Source organism: Protopterus annectens, chromosome 3.part1 (genome assembly GCF_019279795.1).
Source record: "Protopterus annectens isolate FY-2018-M chromosome 3.part1, PAN1.0, whole genome shotgun sequence".
NCBI classification, from domain to species: domain Eukaryota; kingdom Metazoa; phylum Chordata; order Ceratodontiformes; family Protopteridae; genus Protopterus; species Protopterus annectens.
In genome coordinates this window covers 35852677-35868725 of record NC_056732.1, presented here as the reverse complement: position 1 = coordinate 35868725, position 16049 = coordinate 35852677, and the positions used below count along the sequence as shown (strand labels likewise).

Here is a 16049-nt window from a genome sequence, read left to right as displayed (position 1 = left end):
TCAACAAATGTAAAATAAATAAAAATAAATAAATACTGTAGTCTTTACTTACGTCTGGAGCAATATAAAATTTGTACCAGAAAATATAAAAAGTAACTTTACAATTCCCTTCCACATTACGGATTACTAACTATGTCATTATTACAGGTTGACGAAAGTTAAATTCCTCAATTACTACAATACCAATCAACAGCACCATGAAGGGCCACAAAAGCATAGTTCAGTGAACCAAGTCTTAAACAGCTGTGGAGAGCACAAAAAAACAAGAAAGATAGTCAATTCTGAATATATATTTTGGGAGAAGGATGCACAAAAACGCATGTCAGGGCAGACTGCAATTTAAGGGGAAGGGCACAGCAAAGAAAAGATTATACAACTGTCATAATTACTTAAGACACAATTCAAAGATGAGCATGATTTTTTTAAGTGTGTGGGGAATATCACAAAAATACTGCTTCCTAGTGGGTTCTAAATTGACAAATGTTTGGAGAAAATGGGCTTATTGGAAAATTTGTATAACAGCAGAGGAACTAGAGTGCACAACTGAACTGTACAGACATGCAAAGGTGTAGTCAGATTTTTTTGAAATTTACACCATCTTCAGCAATGTTACCCACCTACCTTTTTCCAGGCAACAACCAAACATTTCCAAACTGTACACTACACTCTTGGACTAGTATCCCTTACAACATAACCAGACCACCCTCCCCACGTGTACATATGCTAAATATACAAATAAAAATGCAGTACACATGGTAAAATGATTACATCAAATGAGTGGACCTCAGCAGGATTTTTTTTTTTTTTTGCAGGTTCTCTTGCCATTTTTAACTTCATATGAAGCTAGCACACTTAAGGAATGAATGTTTTGCCCAGTTTATGCATTAACAATGTATTTTACACTGTACTACAGATGTCCCAGATTTTGCCTCATAACTGTTACCCCATCCCATGGATTTCTTTTCATGACTAAATCACTGAGGATTATAGTAAGTAATACCAGACATTAGCATTTTATAATTCTTATTTAAAAAAATACACGCGGAAGAAACGCCAGTTGATATTAAAGTGAATTATAAAAATAAACAACTGTCCCAGGTTTTGGGCCTTTATCACTCCCCTGACCCTTATTTTTGGCTTTATCTAGAGTTCTTGAGCAAAGCACTTGAGAGGTGCCACTGCTGTAGAACAGGATTCCCACCCACATAAAACAAGTTCATCCCTGTTCATACACAGGCACAGCTTAAGACTTACAGATGGGAAAAAGAAAATTTACCCCAGGACCGCCCCCTGTACTACTAATGGACAGAGGCAGCTCCTAAATTCTTTTATCCCATGCATGGTTCACCTCACATTATCTTTGGTATAATCCCAGTTATTCTCATTGAGGTAATATATAATTATCAACCATGGGATGGGTAAAACCAATATACAACCAAACTTGACAGGTTACTTTGAGCACAAAACAGGAAACTGGCTAGTCTTAAAATAGTCCACTGGGGCAACTAGCCAAGTACTGGCCTATGACTATACCTGACCATAACATTTTGTCTTCCATTATCAATACTGCAGGTCTGCAGAAGTTTACATTTGTGTATGAAGCTCTCAACCAATCAAGAACAAAACCAGAAATAATCAGGGACACTTAAAATATTAAAACTACTACCCTCAGATCTTGACAGAATAAGAAAACGAGAAATCGCATACATTTGCAACTAAGTATTGAAATTGTTTATCAAGAATAATTCACAATTTCTCTTCCAAGAGTCACCAGTTTTACAAGGGAGTATTAAGAGGGATAGTGGAGAGGTATGTTTCACCAAGATAATGACTACAGTGATTAAAACTCTAAAATCTAAAACTCGGAAGTAATACGTGTAAATAGAATCACAGAACAAAACTAAAAGGACATGACAAAAATGAATAACTTGTACATGAGATATACAACTTTTCTGTTTACTTGTAAGGCAGAAGCAGGGCAGGATATCACTCTGTAGCTCAAATTCTGCCAACTGTCTGACTACACATTAAGTTTACGTACACGAAGTTCTGTAGAACTGAAGAGAAAAACCACAACAAGCAATCACTGTATATAAATAAAGTGTATAAAAATAATTCCACACAGACAATAACCAGTCCAGGCGACGTCTCCTAGTACAGCCCGGTAATTACACCCTGATTCAGACCTGCCCTGCCCTGGATACACGACCCAACAAGTCATGTTTATGTCCTCCCACACCGGCTACTTGGCCGCCTCCTTACCCACGGTAGACTTGCAGGCTTCACAGAAAGTGTCGTCGGTGAAGCGCTCCATCAGACTTGTCTTTCCCACGCCTCGCGAGCCGACGATGATGACCTGCAGTTTGAAGTCGACCGGCCGTGGCGGCTGCTTCCTCCGGCGGGACTGACCTGTCAGCGACGGGGAGCCGCTCTGTGAGGAATTAAGGGTGCTGACAGGAATACCGACACCTCCTCCCCGGTCCCTACGTTGGTTAACACTCCTCGAATCCATCAAAACATCCGCAGCGACCCCAATATCCGGAAGTACTTTCAAACCTTGACCCCAAAAGTCATAAACAAAAGTAAACTTCTCTCTTGGTACTCCAGTGAAGTTCCTACTTCCGTTATGTCCCTCTGTACCACAGCCTGTAGGAAACAGATGCTGCTTGCATCACAGAAGAAGAAATCCTCAGGCCGGGAAGAAGGGATTGCTGGAGCAGGACACTGTCTGATAAAGCTCCATCTACAGACAGGGAAGACCAAAAAACAACACACGCTGAAGGGGCTCTCTCAACTGTCCAGATTTTCGCAGAATGTCCACTTTTTGTTTTTTCCTCATAACATTTGTGGGTTACCGTTTCTGGCAAATCACGGAGAACTGAAGTCACTAAATGTTGTGTCATACATTTGAGGTTAAGATTTCATATCCTTCAGAAAATCCACGTTAACTCAACTCTTGTTATTGTAGAAACTTTCTAAGCTTATAAGCACAATATTTAAAATATGCCATCACTAAACTAGGTATAAATTCCTGTGTCACAAGATGGGTTACCAACTGGCTCACGGACAGAACCCACACTATGAAAGTAGCGGATTCCAAATCCGACTTCAGACCAGTGACAAGTGGAGTACCACAGGGGTCAGTCCTGGGTCCTCTCCTGTTTGGTATTTATTTCTCTGAAGTACAGGCTAACACAGAAAGTCTTTGGCTAATGAAGTTCGCAGATGACTGCAAACTAGGAGCCATAAATGAAACTCCTAACGATGTGGACATCCAGAAAAAAAGAGGTCATTCTTCCCCTCTACTCATCACTCATTAGACCCATTATAGAGTACAACGCCCCTTTTGGTATGTACCTCACAAGACATCTACAACAACTGGATAGACCACAGAAATACCTCACAAAGAGGATTACTGGCCTCAAACAGATGCCCTACGCAGACCGTCTCAAAAAACTACAGCTTTACTCCATCGCATATCGCCTGCTCAGGGGCGATCTCTGCCTAACATACAAAGCTATGTCAAACCCAGAGCTGTTGGACATGCTCCACTTAAAGAAATCCCCAATACCTCCGAGCTACACGCTCTAGGGACCTAAACCTTGTCACCACAATAAACAGAACATGCTGGAGGGATAGATTCCTGTCCCAGAGACTTCCCATACTCTGGAACAGACTACCTATATATGTCAAATAGAGCTCCTCATTAGCACTCTTCTAGAAAAATCTTGATGATTGGATGGGAAATTCACCCCAGGGATCACTTCTGTGGCTCTGCTCGACATGGGCACAGGAAAATAATTTTCTTGGGTGGCGAAAGCCAGGGTACATTTTTTGGCTAGGCTTATATAGGCCCTAGGGCCAATAGTCTAGTACCTACCTATGAACTAATTTTGAACCTTCGTCCCCCCCCCCATTATTTTAGACTTTATCCACAATTGTTGCAATAAGAGGTTGAGAAGTATAGGTATCTTCTCTTTCATTACACGCTGTTTGTTAGGATTTATCTATAGTTAAGAGTTTGTACTGCACCAAAATATTTTTATAGTATTGTGTGGTGTGTATTTTCATGGTCACAGTTTTTGTGGTTGTGTTTATTTTATTTATTTATTTTATTTTACATTTGTTGACAGGGATAGTCCGACTGGATGCATGTCCATTTTCAGCGGAGGCCCGGGGAGAAAAGCTACACGGGTAAGCAGATACAGCATTACATAATACCATCATTACATATTACAAACAGACTATTTACAGAGATTACATAAGTAAGCAAGTTAAACAAGTTCCACAGGTTACAGTTAATCCCGAGCACAAGTCAGGATTAAATTAAATTACACAGTAAATTGGTTAACAGATTTTTACACGTTCTAGAGAGAGTTAGCCAGGCTTGATACATTGACATAGACAATTAAGTGACAAATGTTGTTTGAGTCTAGTTTTAAATTGACCTAAGGTGGAAAGTAAGGTAATATCAGCTGGAAGAGAGTTCCAGGATCTACTTACAGAGTTTGCAAAGAGAGAATCACCGGCTGTGTTATTAATTTTGCTAGTCTGAATTAGTAGTTTGTTAGAGGATCGAAGTGGTCTAGGATTGTTATAGGGGGTGATAATATTTTTAAGTGTAGGAGTATTGTCCGGATTATAGAGGATTTTATAGGCCATAATCAGTTGGTTATACTGGATTAGGCTGTGTAGTTCAAGCCACCCAAGCTGATTTAGATTTATACAATGATGTGTCCTAAAAGGCAGCCCAGTGGCAAACTTGGCAATGTGGTTGTAGCAAATTGAGAGTTTGTTAAGGACAGTCTTGTTTAAATTCAAGAGTAGAGGGGATGCATACAGAAGGGTTGAAAGAAGGTGAGAGCGAGCTATGGCAATTTTAGCTGGAGGGGTTAGAAAGGCTTTTATTCTGTAAAGTGACCCTAGTTTTTTATTGATGGTTTTGATAGTTTGGTTAACATGTAGGTCAAATTTTAGATTATTGTCTATGATGACACCTAATAGTTTTGTAGATGGGTCAGGGGAGATTATTGTGCCATCATTTGATTTTATGGTAAAGGTGAAAGCGGTAGACCTACGTGTTGGTGAAAATAACAGCATTTTAGTTTTTGGGATTTAGGATCAGACGATGTTCAGAAAGCCAGTTTTCTATTGTATTAAAGGTGGTCTGGGTAGCTGACCATAACTCTACTGGAGATGTGGCTGAGCAAATCAGAGTAGAGTCATCAGCATATTGGATACAGCTGACTTTTGGGATGACAGTATAAAGGTCGTTAATGAAGATGGAGAACAGCAAGGGCCCTAGTATAGAGCCTTGTGGTACTCCAAGGGTGTTAGGTAGAAGGTTAGAGAGTTTGTTCTGCCAGAGGACAGCCTGCTGTCGACCATTCAGGTGGGATTGAAACCATTGGAGGGCTCCAGTATCTAGACAGAATGTTTGCAGGGTGTGGATTAAAAGTTGGTGATCAACCATATCGAATGCCTTGGAAAGATCCAAAAAGAGGGCTGAGGATATATAATTATTGTTGCGATTATGGTTTATGGTGTTAGTAAAGGCTAGGAGGGCTGAAGTAGTGCTGTGATGAGGACGGAAGCCATGCTGACTGTCTGCCATAAGGCGATTTTGGATTAGGTGGTGCATGAGCTGTCTATGAATACATTTTTCCATAATCTTTGCAAGTGGAGAGAGTATAGCTATTGGCCTATAATTGGAGAATTCAGTAGAGCTGCCTCCTTTGTGAAGTGGGATTACATAGGATATTTTCCAGATGGTGGGAATTTTAGCTTCTACTATGGTTTGATTGATTAGTATTGAGATGGGGTAAGCAATAGCATCAGCTGATTTTTGTAGGTACTCGGCAGGGAGTTGATCAGCAGAAAGTGTAGTGGGTTTTAATTTTTTTGATCAAGGTACGGATAAGTGAAGTGGCGACTGGTTGGAAGCTGAGCATGAAGTAGGTTTCTAGGGGTGCTACTTTCAGGACCAGGGGAGCTAGGAGGTAGTTGGCTAGCTAAGGCTTGAACTGTCTCAGTAAAGAATTGGTTAAAACTATCAGAAACATCTTCAGGGGTTTTATCAATAGTAGTAGCAGGGATTGGGGTTGAAGTTTGTCCAGGATGTAGTAGATTATTTAAACCTGCCCAAAACTTCTGAGGGTTATCTTGATTTACTGTCTGTAAATTACAGTAGTATTGTTTTTTGTCTTGTAAAATTGATTTTTTGGTTTCGTTCCTGGATTGCCTGTATTTAATGTGATCTTGAGGGTCTTTAGAAGAATGCCATAAAGCCCATGCTTTGTTGTTTCTAAGGGTAATTTTGAGTTTAGACTCTATATAAAGCCATGGTGCAGTTTTTGCCTTGGTTCTCTTTGAACGAACAGGTGCATGCAAATCAAGGATCTCAAGGAATTTGTTGTTAAAGTATGCTACTGCTTCCTCTAAGGGGAGGTGTTTTAGAATAGACCAATTACATGAGTTTAGTACAAGAAGAAAGAATCCCAAAATAGGGCACACGACTAGTAATCCACACGATAAGGACCAACCACTGCTCACCAGAACATCAAAACCCAGCCAAAGGCGTACAGGAACCAAACCAAGGTGTACAAAAACACAGGTTTATTAACAGAAGTCCACAACCACCGACTCAGGCTGGGTTTTGATGTTCTGGTGAGCAGTGGTTGGTCCTTATCGTGTGGATTACATGAGTTTAGTTCTTGGAATTTGGCAGGGTCAAAGTTTTTATTTTTTCTAAACTTTCTGAATAAGGGTTGTTGGGAATTAATGGTTTTGTGCTTAATTACATTTGTGGGAAGGTGATCGCTTAGGCCATTAAGGAGGGTACCAGAGGTGTACAGTTGGGGGTGACTGTTTATGAGTACCCAGTCAAGTATGCTTTCTTTTTGGTTGGGTTTACCTATCCTGGTAGGGGTGGATATGATTTTGTGTAAATGCATGCAGGTTAATATGGGTGGTTGGGGATTCTGAGGAACAGGTGCCCCAGTCTATGTTAAAGTCTCAAAGTAGTAGGGTTTCTTGGGGGTAGCGACATGTGTTTGATAAATCTGTGCTGCAATCTACAACTGTCACATTTTGATTTTAAAAATGCGAGAAAACCTCACCTCCAGACTGATAAGGCATTCATATCTATAATTATAAAATTCTTAGAAATTATTATAACACGATGGACATTTCTTTCTGGAATTACTTTTCAAAAGTAAACAAGAATTCACAATAAAAGACAAAAAACTTTGTTTAGAATTGCCAAAAGGATCCACATCTTCCCCATACTGACAAATATATACATGGACATTTTTGCATAAATGCATCACACCTCATAAAATAGCAATAAGAAAACTGAAGTAAAATGATGGAGATGTGGATCATTAGATGCTGGTTGGGTGCACATGGTTGTCAGTTGTTAATTAATTCCTTCATTCTGTGAATATTTTAAGTATTTTTGTAAAACTTTAGGGAATGACAGTTATGCATTCTCTGATTCTCCTATACTTTTTAATGTGCCTGTTCCAGAAGTCATTCCTAAAAGTCAAATATTTTTATTGTGGTCAGTTCTTTCCATGGCAAGAAAAATTGTAACAAAAAATTGGAAATCAAAGTCTACTTCTTTATTTAAATCTGAATTTGTTCATTTAGCTAAGTCTACATGTAACAATGAGATTGCTACTATAAAAATGAGAACAAGCAATACAACCCACCATTTAATCAATAGGAAGAAATTGTTTACTCTATTAGAAAAAAATACGGAGTGTTTTTCCTTTGCATGTATTTTGTTATGAATATTGTATATAGTTTATTTTCTTTGTACATCTGTTATTGTTTAATTATTGTTTTACAAAATGAATAAAAACATTTTTAAGAAAAAAAGAGTTCAGAGTACTGTTTCTATTTGGTTTGTATTTTATGGTCACATTATTTTTCTTAGAATTAACTTGAATTAATCTTCATTTTTACTGGCATTTAATCTTAATTAGGGGCAGCACAGTGGTGCAGAGGATAGCAATGTTGCTTCACAGCAAGAAGTCCTCTGGTTTGATTCTCTGCCAGAGTTCCTTCTGTGTGGACTCTGCCAGTTCTCCCTGTGTTTACGTGGATTTTCTGTGGGTGCTCACTTTCCTTCCACATTCCAAAGACATGCAGCAGGTGGATTGAACCATAGGTACAAATACATGGTGTGAAAGAATAGTCACAGTAGGGCTAGTCACCCAGTGGGGTGAACCTTAACTCTAGATAATTGTCACTGTTAAAGTGACAACCTGACCCTGCATGCAAAATGAATTTTAATGATATCCATAACAGCTACACTTTTTTTCCCAAAACATGGGTTTATGAGTTATTGGGTAAGTATAATTATGTCTGTTTGTCATCCTAAAGATGCTCTATGATTTTTTTAAGATGCTCATTTATATCAATCCATCCATCCACAACTCCTTTTCCCATTGTCAGATCAACAATGGCAATCATCTAGAGCAAGTGTTTGCACTGCTGAATATACCTCTCAACCTCTCAGTGAAAGAAATCTGTTCAAAGTAAAAAATAGTGGGGGGGGGGGGTAACAGATGAAAAATAGGGACAGATTTTAAATATTTCACTTATAGACCTAGAAAGTTGCTAGAATAACAGGTTTTGTGTTAATGTCAATTTTCTTAAGAATATTAAGTATAAAACTCAAACATCTGCCTTTAGTGATTCAGTCCTCAATGACTTGCCAGAAAACCACAATTTGTTTTTATGATGAACATATCCAAAATATTCAGCAAAACTCTGGACATCCTGCAAAAATGTGAACAGTTGAGAGGTATGCTGCCAGGTAGCTACCCCATAATGACTTAACCACACATTTATATATTGTATGCGTGCTTCTCAAATCTTTTTTTCCCTTCCATGTTTTATGATGATGGTTGTACATACTGTATACTGTTCACATACTGCATGCTTTTTAACTTTTTTTTGTTTAACTGTATCTCCTTTGGCTGAGACTGCAGTTGTTGTTTTGATATCATAAAATGCAAGCTGGCCAAGGAATCAAATGCCTAGTACATTAGAGTAAGGATAGCCTTTATAAGGCAAGTTTACTTGGGGACAGACCCTTTTCTTTGGAAGAAGAGCAAGATGAGCAAGGGAGAAAACCAGCCTTTACAGGTTGGCGGTTGGTCACAGACACACAATACAGGGTTTGATTCTCACCTTTGGAGAAACTGGCTAGGGTTGAAATGGCACTCAAGGGCTAACTACATTTAGTCTAGTGTCTACCTGTGAACCATGAACCACTCACCCTGCTTCATAAAAGTACAAAGGAATGGTTAGGAAGGTGATGATCTTACTGACCCACAAGAGTAATTGCATTAGGGATCGGATGGAACTTTCTGTTTTTCTCCCAAGGGCTTTTTCAAGTTTTCAGTTTCCCCATCAAGTGTTAGCAAGAGATGGCTAAGTTTTCTCACCTGTTCATCTGCAGAAAGGCATACCTGGTAAGCTAGATTTGTAGGGTGGCCTGGTGAGAGGGAACATGGGCTTGGAGAGCTTGACCATAAACTGGGCAGGATTCAGGTAGTCCCAGCAGCTGGGGGCCCTGACTACATGGTGGACCACTGTATACATTTTTAGGTAATGGACAAGCTGTTATCTAAGGTGTGGGATCTGCAAGTTGATTGACTGATTGTGCAGATCCCTTCAGTCATTAGTGTTGGATGAGTTGGTTTTTGAGAACCTTCTGCTGCTTAATTGTTATGAGATTGTTCATGGTGTGTTGGCCTAATTGTTTTTCTATGTACACATTTAATGATTGGCATCTTGAGTTTTTAGTCAGTCTTGGCACTGAGTGTCACCATATCTTAGCAGGCATCTAATCTGAATCTGCATAATAAATGCACAGCTGTGGCCATGTTACTCCAAAACAAATGTGTGTATGTGTGTTAGGTACATATGAGCATGTGTATTCCAATCCTGAGGTAATGTAAAGTCCTCCCTAATGTCTACATTCAGACAACTGTTTGCTGTTAATTTTTGTTGTCAATTTTTGATGTTGTGCTTGATGTATATATATATATATATATATATATATATATATATATATATGTACTACAATCTGCAGCTATTATACTTTCATTTCACAAAATGTGGAGAACTTTCTGAACTCATAAAGAGTTTAGCATGCTATATGGTTTGTATTTTGATGGTCACAAGTGTTTAGCACACATTGTATTTATTGCTTAACCATGATTTTAATACTATACAGTACATAATCTCCTTGTATTTACATTTGTGGAACTGTTGATATGTGAAGGTAATATTTTTGAGACTTGTGTTGTTGTGTCTTTCGGCTTCTCCTGGTTAGGGGTCACCATTGCCACAGCGGAACTCCGGTCCGCTAATGATTGGTAGTTGATTTTTACGTGCCGAGTTTACCAGCCCTGATGCACAACCTTCAACGAAGGTATGCCCATTCACTCATGTCTCCACGCAGAAGACGCTCTAGCTGAGAATCGAACCGGACAGCGTCTTACTGTGAGGCGACAATGCTACCGCAGCTAAAGACCAAAATTTTAGGGTCACAGCCCAAAGTTACAGCATGCATGGTGGCTTAGTGGTGTGTGTTTAAATCTTTGGTCATTGTCTGCGAGTACTGTGTATTTCCCACATGTCTGCTTGGATATCTGATGCTCCCAAAAAATGCTGGTTGATTGGCTGAACTAAAATATCCATCTATGTTGTATTTACCTTTGCCATTGTGGCACAGTTTGTTGCTGAAGAGAGTCTGGGGAATACCAGTTTAGTTTTTATCTGGTTAATAAATACATTAATTAAAATGCTATGTTCTCTGCCCCATGCTTTCACTGACGTTCTGTTGCTAATATTATTTTTTTTTCTATTTTATAGTTATTGGCAGCTAGTAGAACCTTAGAATCACCAACATGGGGGGATTCAAGATGGCCGACAGATAAGAAGCACACACTTCTGCCTGCTCTCAAAATACATATCAATCTAACCAAATCACTTGCGGCTGCTATACTAAATCAAACAAAAAAGCTTAAGGAACATAAGGTGATTCGTAAGTTTACCTACCTGCTCTTCAGTTTCCGGAAAAAATAAGCCAATTTGGACTAATAATCTCCTAATCACAGTGGCACAGTGGTGATCCTGGATACATGTGCTTGGGCCTACCAGTCTTCAAAAAAAGTTGCCTAAACAAGTAAATAAAGAAGAAAAAACATTCCAATCAAAATGGAACAAATGGAATCACAAACTACTAAGACTAGACTTTCTCTCATTAACTCTCCTGAAAAGGAGGTTTCTTCAAAAAGACAAAAAACAAACAAGCTGCATCCCAAAGCAACTAAGCAAGTTCAAAAAGCTAAAAATGAGCAACCATTCACACTAGAAGACTTCAAAGAAGCTCTACTCCCCCTTCAGTCAGAAATACAGGCATTCTCTACAAAGCTAACATCATTCGGAAACAATCTGGAACATATGATGGCAAGAATGGAACAAAATGAAGCTAAAACGCTTAACAATGAAATAAAAATACAAGAACTACAAAAAGAGGCTTCAGACAGAGACATCACCATCACAGAAATGAAACAGAAGATTATCGACCTAGAGGCAAGAGCTAGACGCAACAACATTTTAATCAGAGGCATACCGGAGAAATATGATCAGTCACAGCTTCCTGGAATTGCAAAAGAAATCATTGACATTGTGCTGGAAAATAAAGAACTATCTAAAATGATCACAATTGAGAGAATACACAGGGCACTAAGGAAAGCCCAAGTATCTGAAACCCCGAGACAAGTTTATGCCAGAATCCTAAATGCTGAACATGCACAATCTATAATTGTAAATGCCAAAAAGAAGAAGAGCATCATATGGAATGGCTATAGAATAACAATAGCACAAGATTTGCCCTTTCCAATCAAGCAGTCAAAACAAGCCCTATCTCCCTTTTGTAGTTACTTGCTAAACAAAATCATCAAATTTCAAATGAAATATCCGGCAACTCTCTGCTTCCAACATAATAGTGTCAATTACTCAGTGAAAACTGTGCAAGAAGCCAAATCATCATTTTCAAATGCGTTCAAAGAGCTACCTTCAAATATAGCTTAAATTCAACTTTCCAAACGAATCTTGACTAGCGATGGTTGTTCTAAACACATTACTGCTCCACTAACGGTAATAGTAAAGCTAGAAGTCAGGCCAGGGTGAAATTATACTTATCGTTTAAAAATTCCACCTTCGGGCCTAGTCTACAAAGCAAACATTCAACCTCTGCCCTCCGACCTCACAAGCCACGTCCAGGTTATGATATAAACATTAGATCGCCCAACAGCAGCTCCGGAAATAAACTAACTGACTTACAACCAAATGTGTACAAAAGGGGAAAAGAAAAGGAAAAGGGAAAAAGAAAAAGGGAAGAAAGATAAACACTGCATGTCACCTGCTAAAGCTGTTGGATCAACCTAAAATCCAAACTAAAATTCAAATAATGCAAGCTAAATAATCTACCTTACATACTAGCTTGACAAAATAATAAATTCTTACTCTCCCTTGCTTAAATACAACTATCACCAAGTCAAAAAACTGTAAAATCATCTCACTCAAGAAAAATATACCCATAAAACTAATACAATGGATATAATATTTGCTAAAACTATCTTGGACGCTAATCCTCATTTACTAAAAAGCATAACCTATATGCAGCTGAAACATATTACAAAACGCCTCTAGATGCCTCTAGATTGGAAAACAAAAATGAAAATACAAGGCAAATCAATTACTTTGTTCCTGGACGATGAAATACAGGCAATATTTACTTTAATATTTACATTAAATTTCTTTTTGTAAAAACGGAGATGCTAGCACAGTATTAACTCACCTTTACAAAACAAAACGGAGAACTCGGCAAGACAACACGTACCTGGCATGAATGGATGAGGCATGACGCTTCTATCCCTGATTTCATGTAGATCTTGTGTGCGATGCTTCAAGGGACATGTAGAGAGTGCTGCTTGGCTCCTAAAGAAAAGATGAAAAATAATCCTTCCCTTTGAGCCCTTCCAGCTGTAGTGCACAGAGTTTGTTCTTCAGGTGAGCTGGATGATGATGCGAAGCACTTTGGAAGGTCAAAGGGGTGTAACTTGCACGCAAGCGATGCCGGCTGACAGCTATATGTTTGAGTAGCTTTGTAAGTCATAATGCTATGAATCACTCTATATCCAGTATTTGGGGATTTCTCTAGCTGGCAGGTGTAGTCCTTTAAGTCTTTTATGCCCTAATTTAAAACGAAAAAACGAAAAGAGAAAAGGTACATAAGGTAAAATGGAAAAAAGGAAAAAAGTAAGAATGTAAGATGACTGTCAAATAAGATTGTGCTAAAAAGATATCCAGGTTACCATGACTAGTTTGAATGGAGAGTAAGATCTGGTTCCCCTTGCTAGTTTACATGCTAGTTGACATGCCATATCACTGTGGTGTTCTAAACAGATAATTTAGAGAGAAGATGTCCGTAATATTATCAGAATTTCAAATGACATGAAAACAGTATATTAATAACTCACATTTCAAGAAAATTTAACAGACTTAATGAACAAAAAAAAAAACTCCCACCAAATACTCCTCTACTCTGAGTTCCTTATGTATGTTTCTACTTAGACCCTTGGGATGACTCACACTGCAGCCATAATGCAAATTCCTTACTATAAGAATATGAAGATCCTTCCAATTTCTCTGCCTGTATGATGCATTTTTTGGCTGGAGAAATGAGTCCCTAAGTTTAGGGTGTTTGTGTAATAGAAATGGAGTCTGGCAACGGGACTCAAAACAGTTTTCCCTACCACCTCCAATATCTTGCCAAGCTTATACCAGCTCTTGTCACAGTGGGGATATTTTGTCAGGTCATAAAAATCTGAAGAAATGGGAAAGTATATCAACACATCAGACATACACCTTCTTTACCTTCGGAATATGGTCCTCTCGCAGTCAAAGTAGTTTGATCCAACTGCGCCCCACAGACAAGAACTGGAAATTGAATAGACCAAGTTGGCCCATTTACTCCCTTAACTCTGAACATGACACAAAGGAGAATTACCGCTGGACCACGTGATAAGGGGGGCCCTACCACAAAACCTATCCACTATCTGTTTGGAGGGAGAGAGGAGGAAAAGAAGGATATGGCACTTAAGGAGGACGAACAGTTTTCAAATTTTAACAGGTTTGTACAAAGATGACTGGGAAATAATCTTAATGACAGGCAAACTCTGATGAAGGGTTATTAAGAGCCAGCTGTGAATCTACTGGTTGTTACCTCATGATGCTCTGGAAATGACACTTCATGTCAAAGTGAGACTTAAAAAGTATATAACACTATGATTATTCTTGACCTTAATTGCTTCAGTTTAATAGTCAAATGACATCTAGTTTTGTTGATACTATTGCTATTACTATTAATACTATCAATCTCATGATAGCTGCATGAATATTACCATTGAAGTAATTTCTCTGCACAACCCTATAGAGTAAAATACCACAAAGCTTAGTTATACTAGCAAGGATCTTACATTAAAATTAACAATGTGTCAATAATATATACATATGGCAGATTAAGACATAAATAATCCAAGAGGACATAATACTATACATTAATACTACAAATTATATCTTGACTATATTGCTTAATGATTAAACATAGCTTAGCTTGGGGATTATGTAGGCAGATAGTTTAGTTATGACATACTGGAACCCTCTATATCCAACTACTTCAAACAACCTACATTATTTTAGTTCATATGAGCATAAATGGTAATAAGTATTCCAAGATTTAAATTAGGGTTTTCTCAAGCTGTATCTACGAAACTCTCTAAGTGACTATACCAACTTAAGCCTCTTAATACACTATATGACAACATAGTTAACCTGCTTAAATAGTGGGAGCTACCTACACTAATACCATTTTAAAGTATTATCTGGACAACGCTGTAGCTGGGCTTAAGGGGAAGGAAAAGGAAAGAGAAAGGAAATAGAAAAAAAAAATGTGTGTACTGAACTATCCATTGTTTAAGGGATGACTGATCATCTTAAACATAGATTCAAAATCTCATAACATGGTCAACAAACTATATGAGGTATATAATTTAAAAATACTTAATGCATAAATCTACTCCCTTATATTACTTGATCGGGAGGGTAGTCTAAGCAACATCCTTTGACTAGAGCTAAAATCTCTTTCAATAAATCAATAAAACTATTATAAAATAAACTAATATAACATAAGCAAATGCAGGCAAGGAAGTTAGTATCGTGCTAAGTGTCTGATGGATCTTAGAATAACAATAGAATTTTGTAATATAGTTGGGTTTGTATATATGTTTCTAATACCTCTTACAGATAATAGAAGTTCGTGGATACGCACGGGTGGGGGTCTGCAAGGGGCGGGTTGTCACTCATTAATTCTAAGACTGTTGTCAACACCTCACTACAATTTCCATACCACATACTTAAACAAATTTTATCACTCCTATAGAAAGGCTAAATTACACCTTAATTATCACATTAGCATTCAAATTCAAATGACAGTAAAGACAAAATGATATTACTGGAATCAGAATAATAGAAAAAAGAAGTTAATCCTACATCTAATTTATAAATCAGAGGCTGAAGTAACACTTATCCAGGAAACACACACAACTTCAGCTCAATGGGAGAAGGAAACAAAAAAGAAATGGGTAAAATCAATCATAGCTGCCGGAAATGATACTGCATCTAAAGGGGTGGCAATAATAGTTAAAAATTCTTTCAATGGCACTATAAAAACAAGTGACTGCAACCCTAATGGCAGGTGGTGCTACTTAGTATGTTCCCTTCCATCTTCCAACAGAAACATTTTAATCCTTGTATGTACCAGAGTGATTATATTTATGATATATACTCAATTTTAGAAAAATTCCCAAACCATCTATATCTAATAGGGGGGGATTGGAATATGACTACCAGACCTGAACTAGACAGAACAAACAAAGAAAATAAACAACCTGTCGACTTAA

The 16049-nt window shown here is 38.1% G+C and overlaps 1 protein-coding gene across 1 annotated transcript in view; it reads right to left on the bottom strand.

The window, feature by feature from the left end:
* RAB12 (RAB12, member RAS oncogene family) overlaps positions 1-2644 on the bottom strand; it is a 1061182-nt gene extending 1058538 nt beyond the window's left edge. Inside the window, exon 1 of the mRNA XM_044066526.1 lies at positions 2263-2644. Coding sequence (XP_043922461.1) covers positions 2263-2512 — 250 coding nt within the window. The 5' untranslated portion in view covers positions 2513-2644. The remainder of the gene's footprint in view (positions 1-2262) is intronic.
* Positions 2645-16049: the final 13405 nt, after the last annotated feature.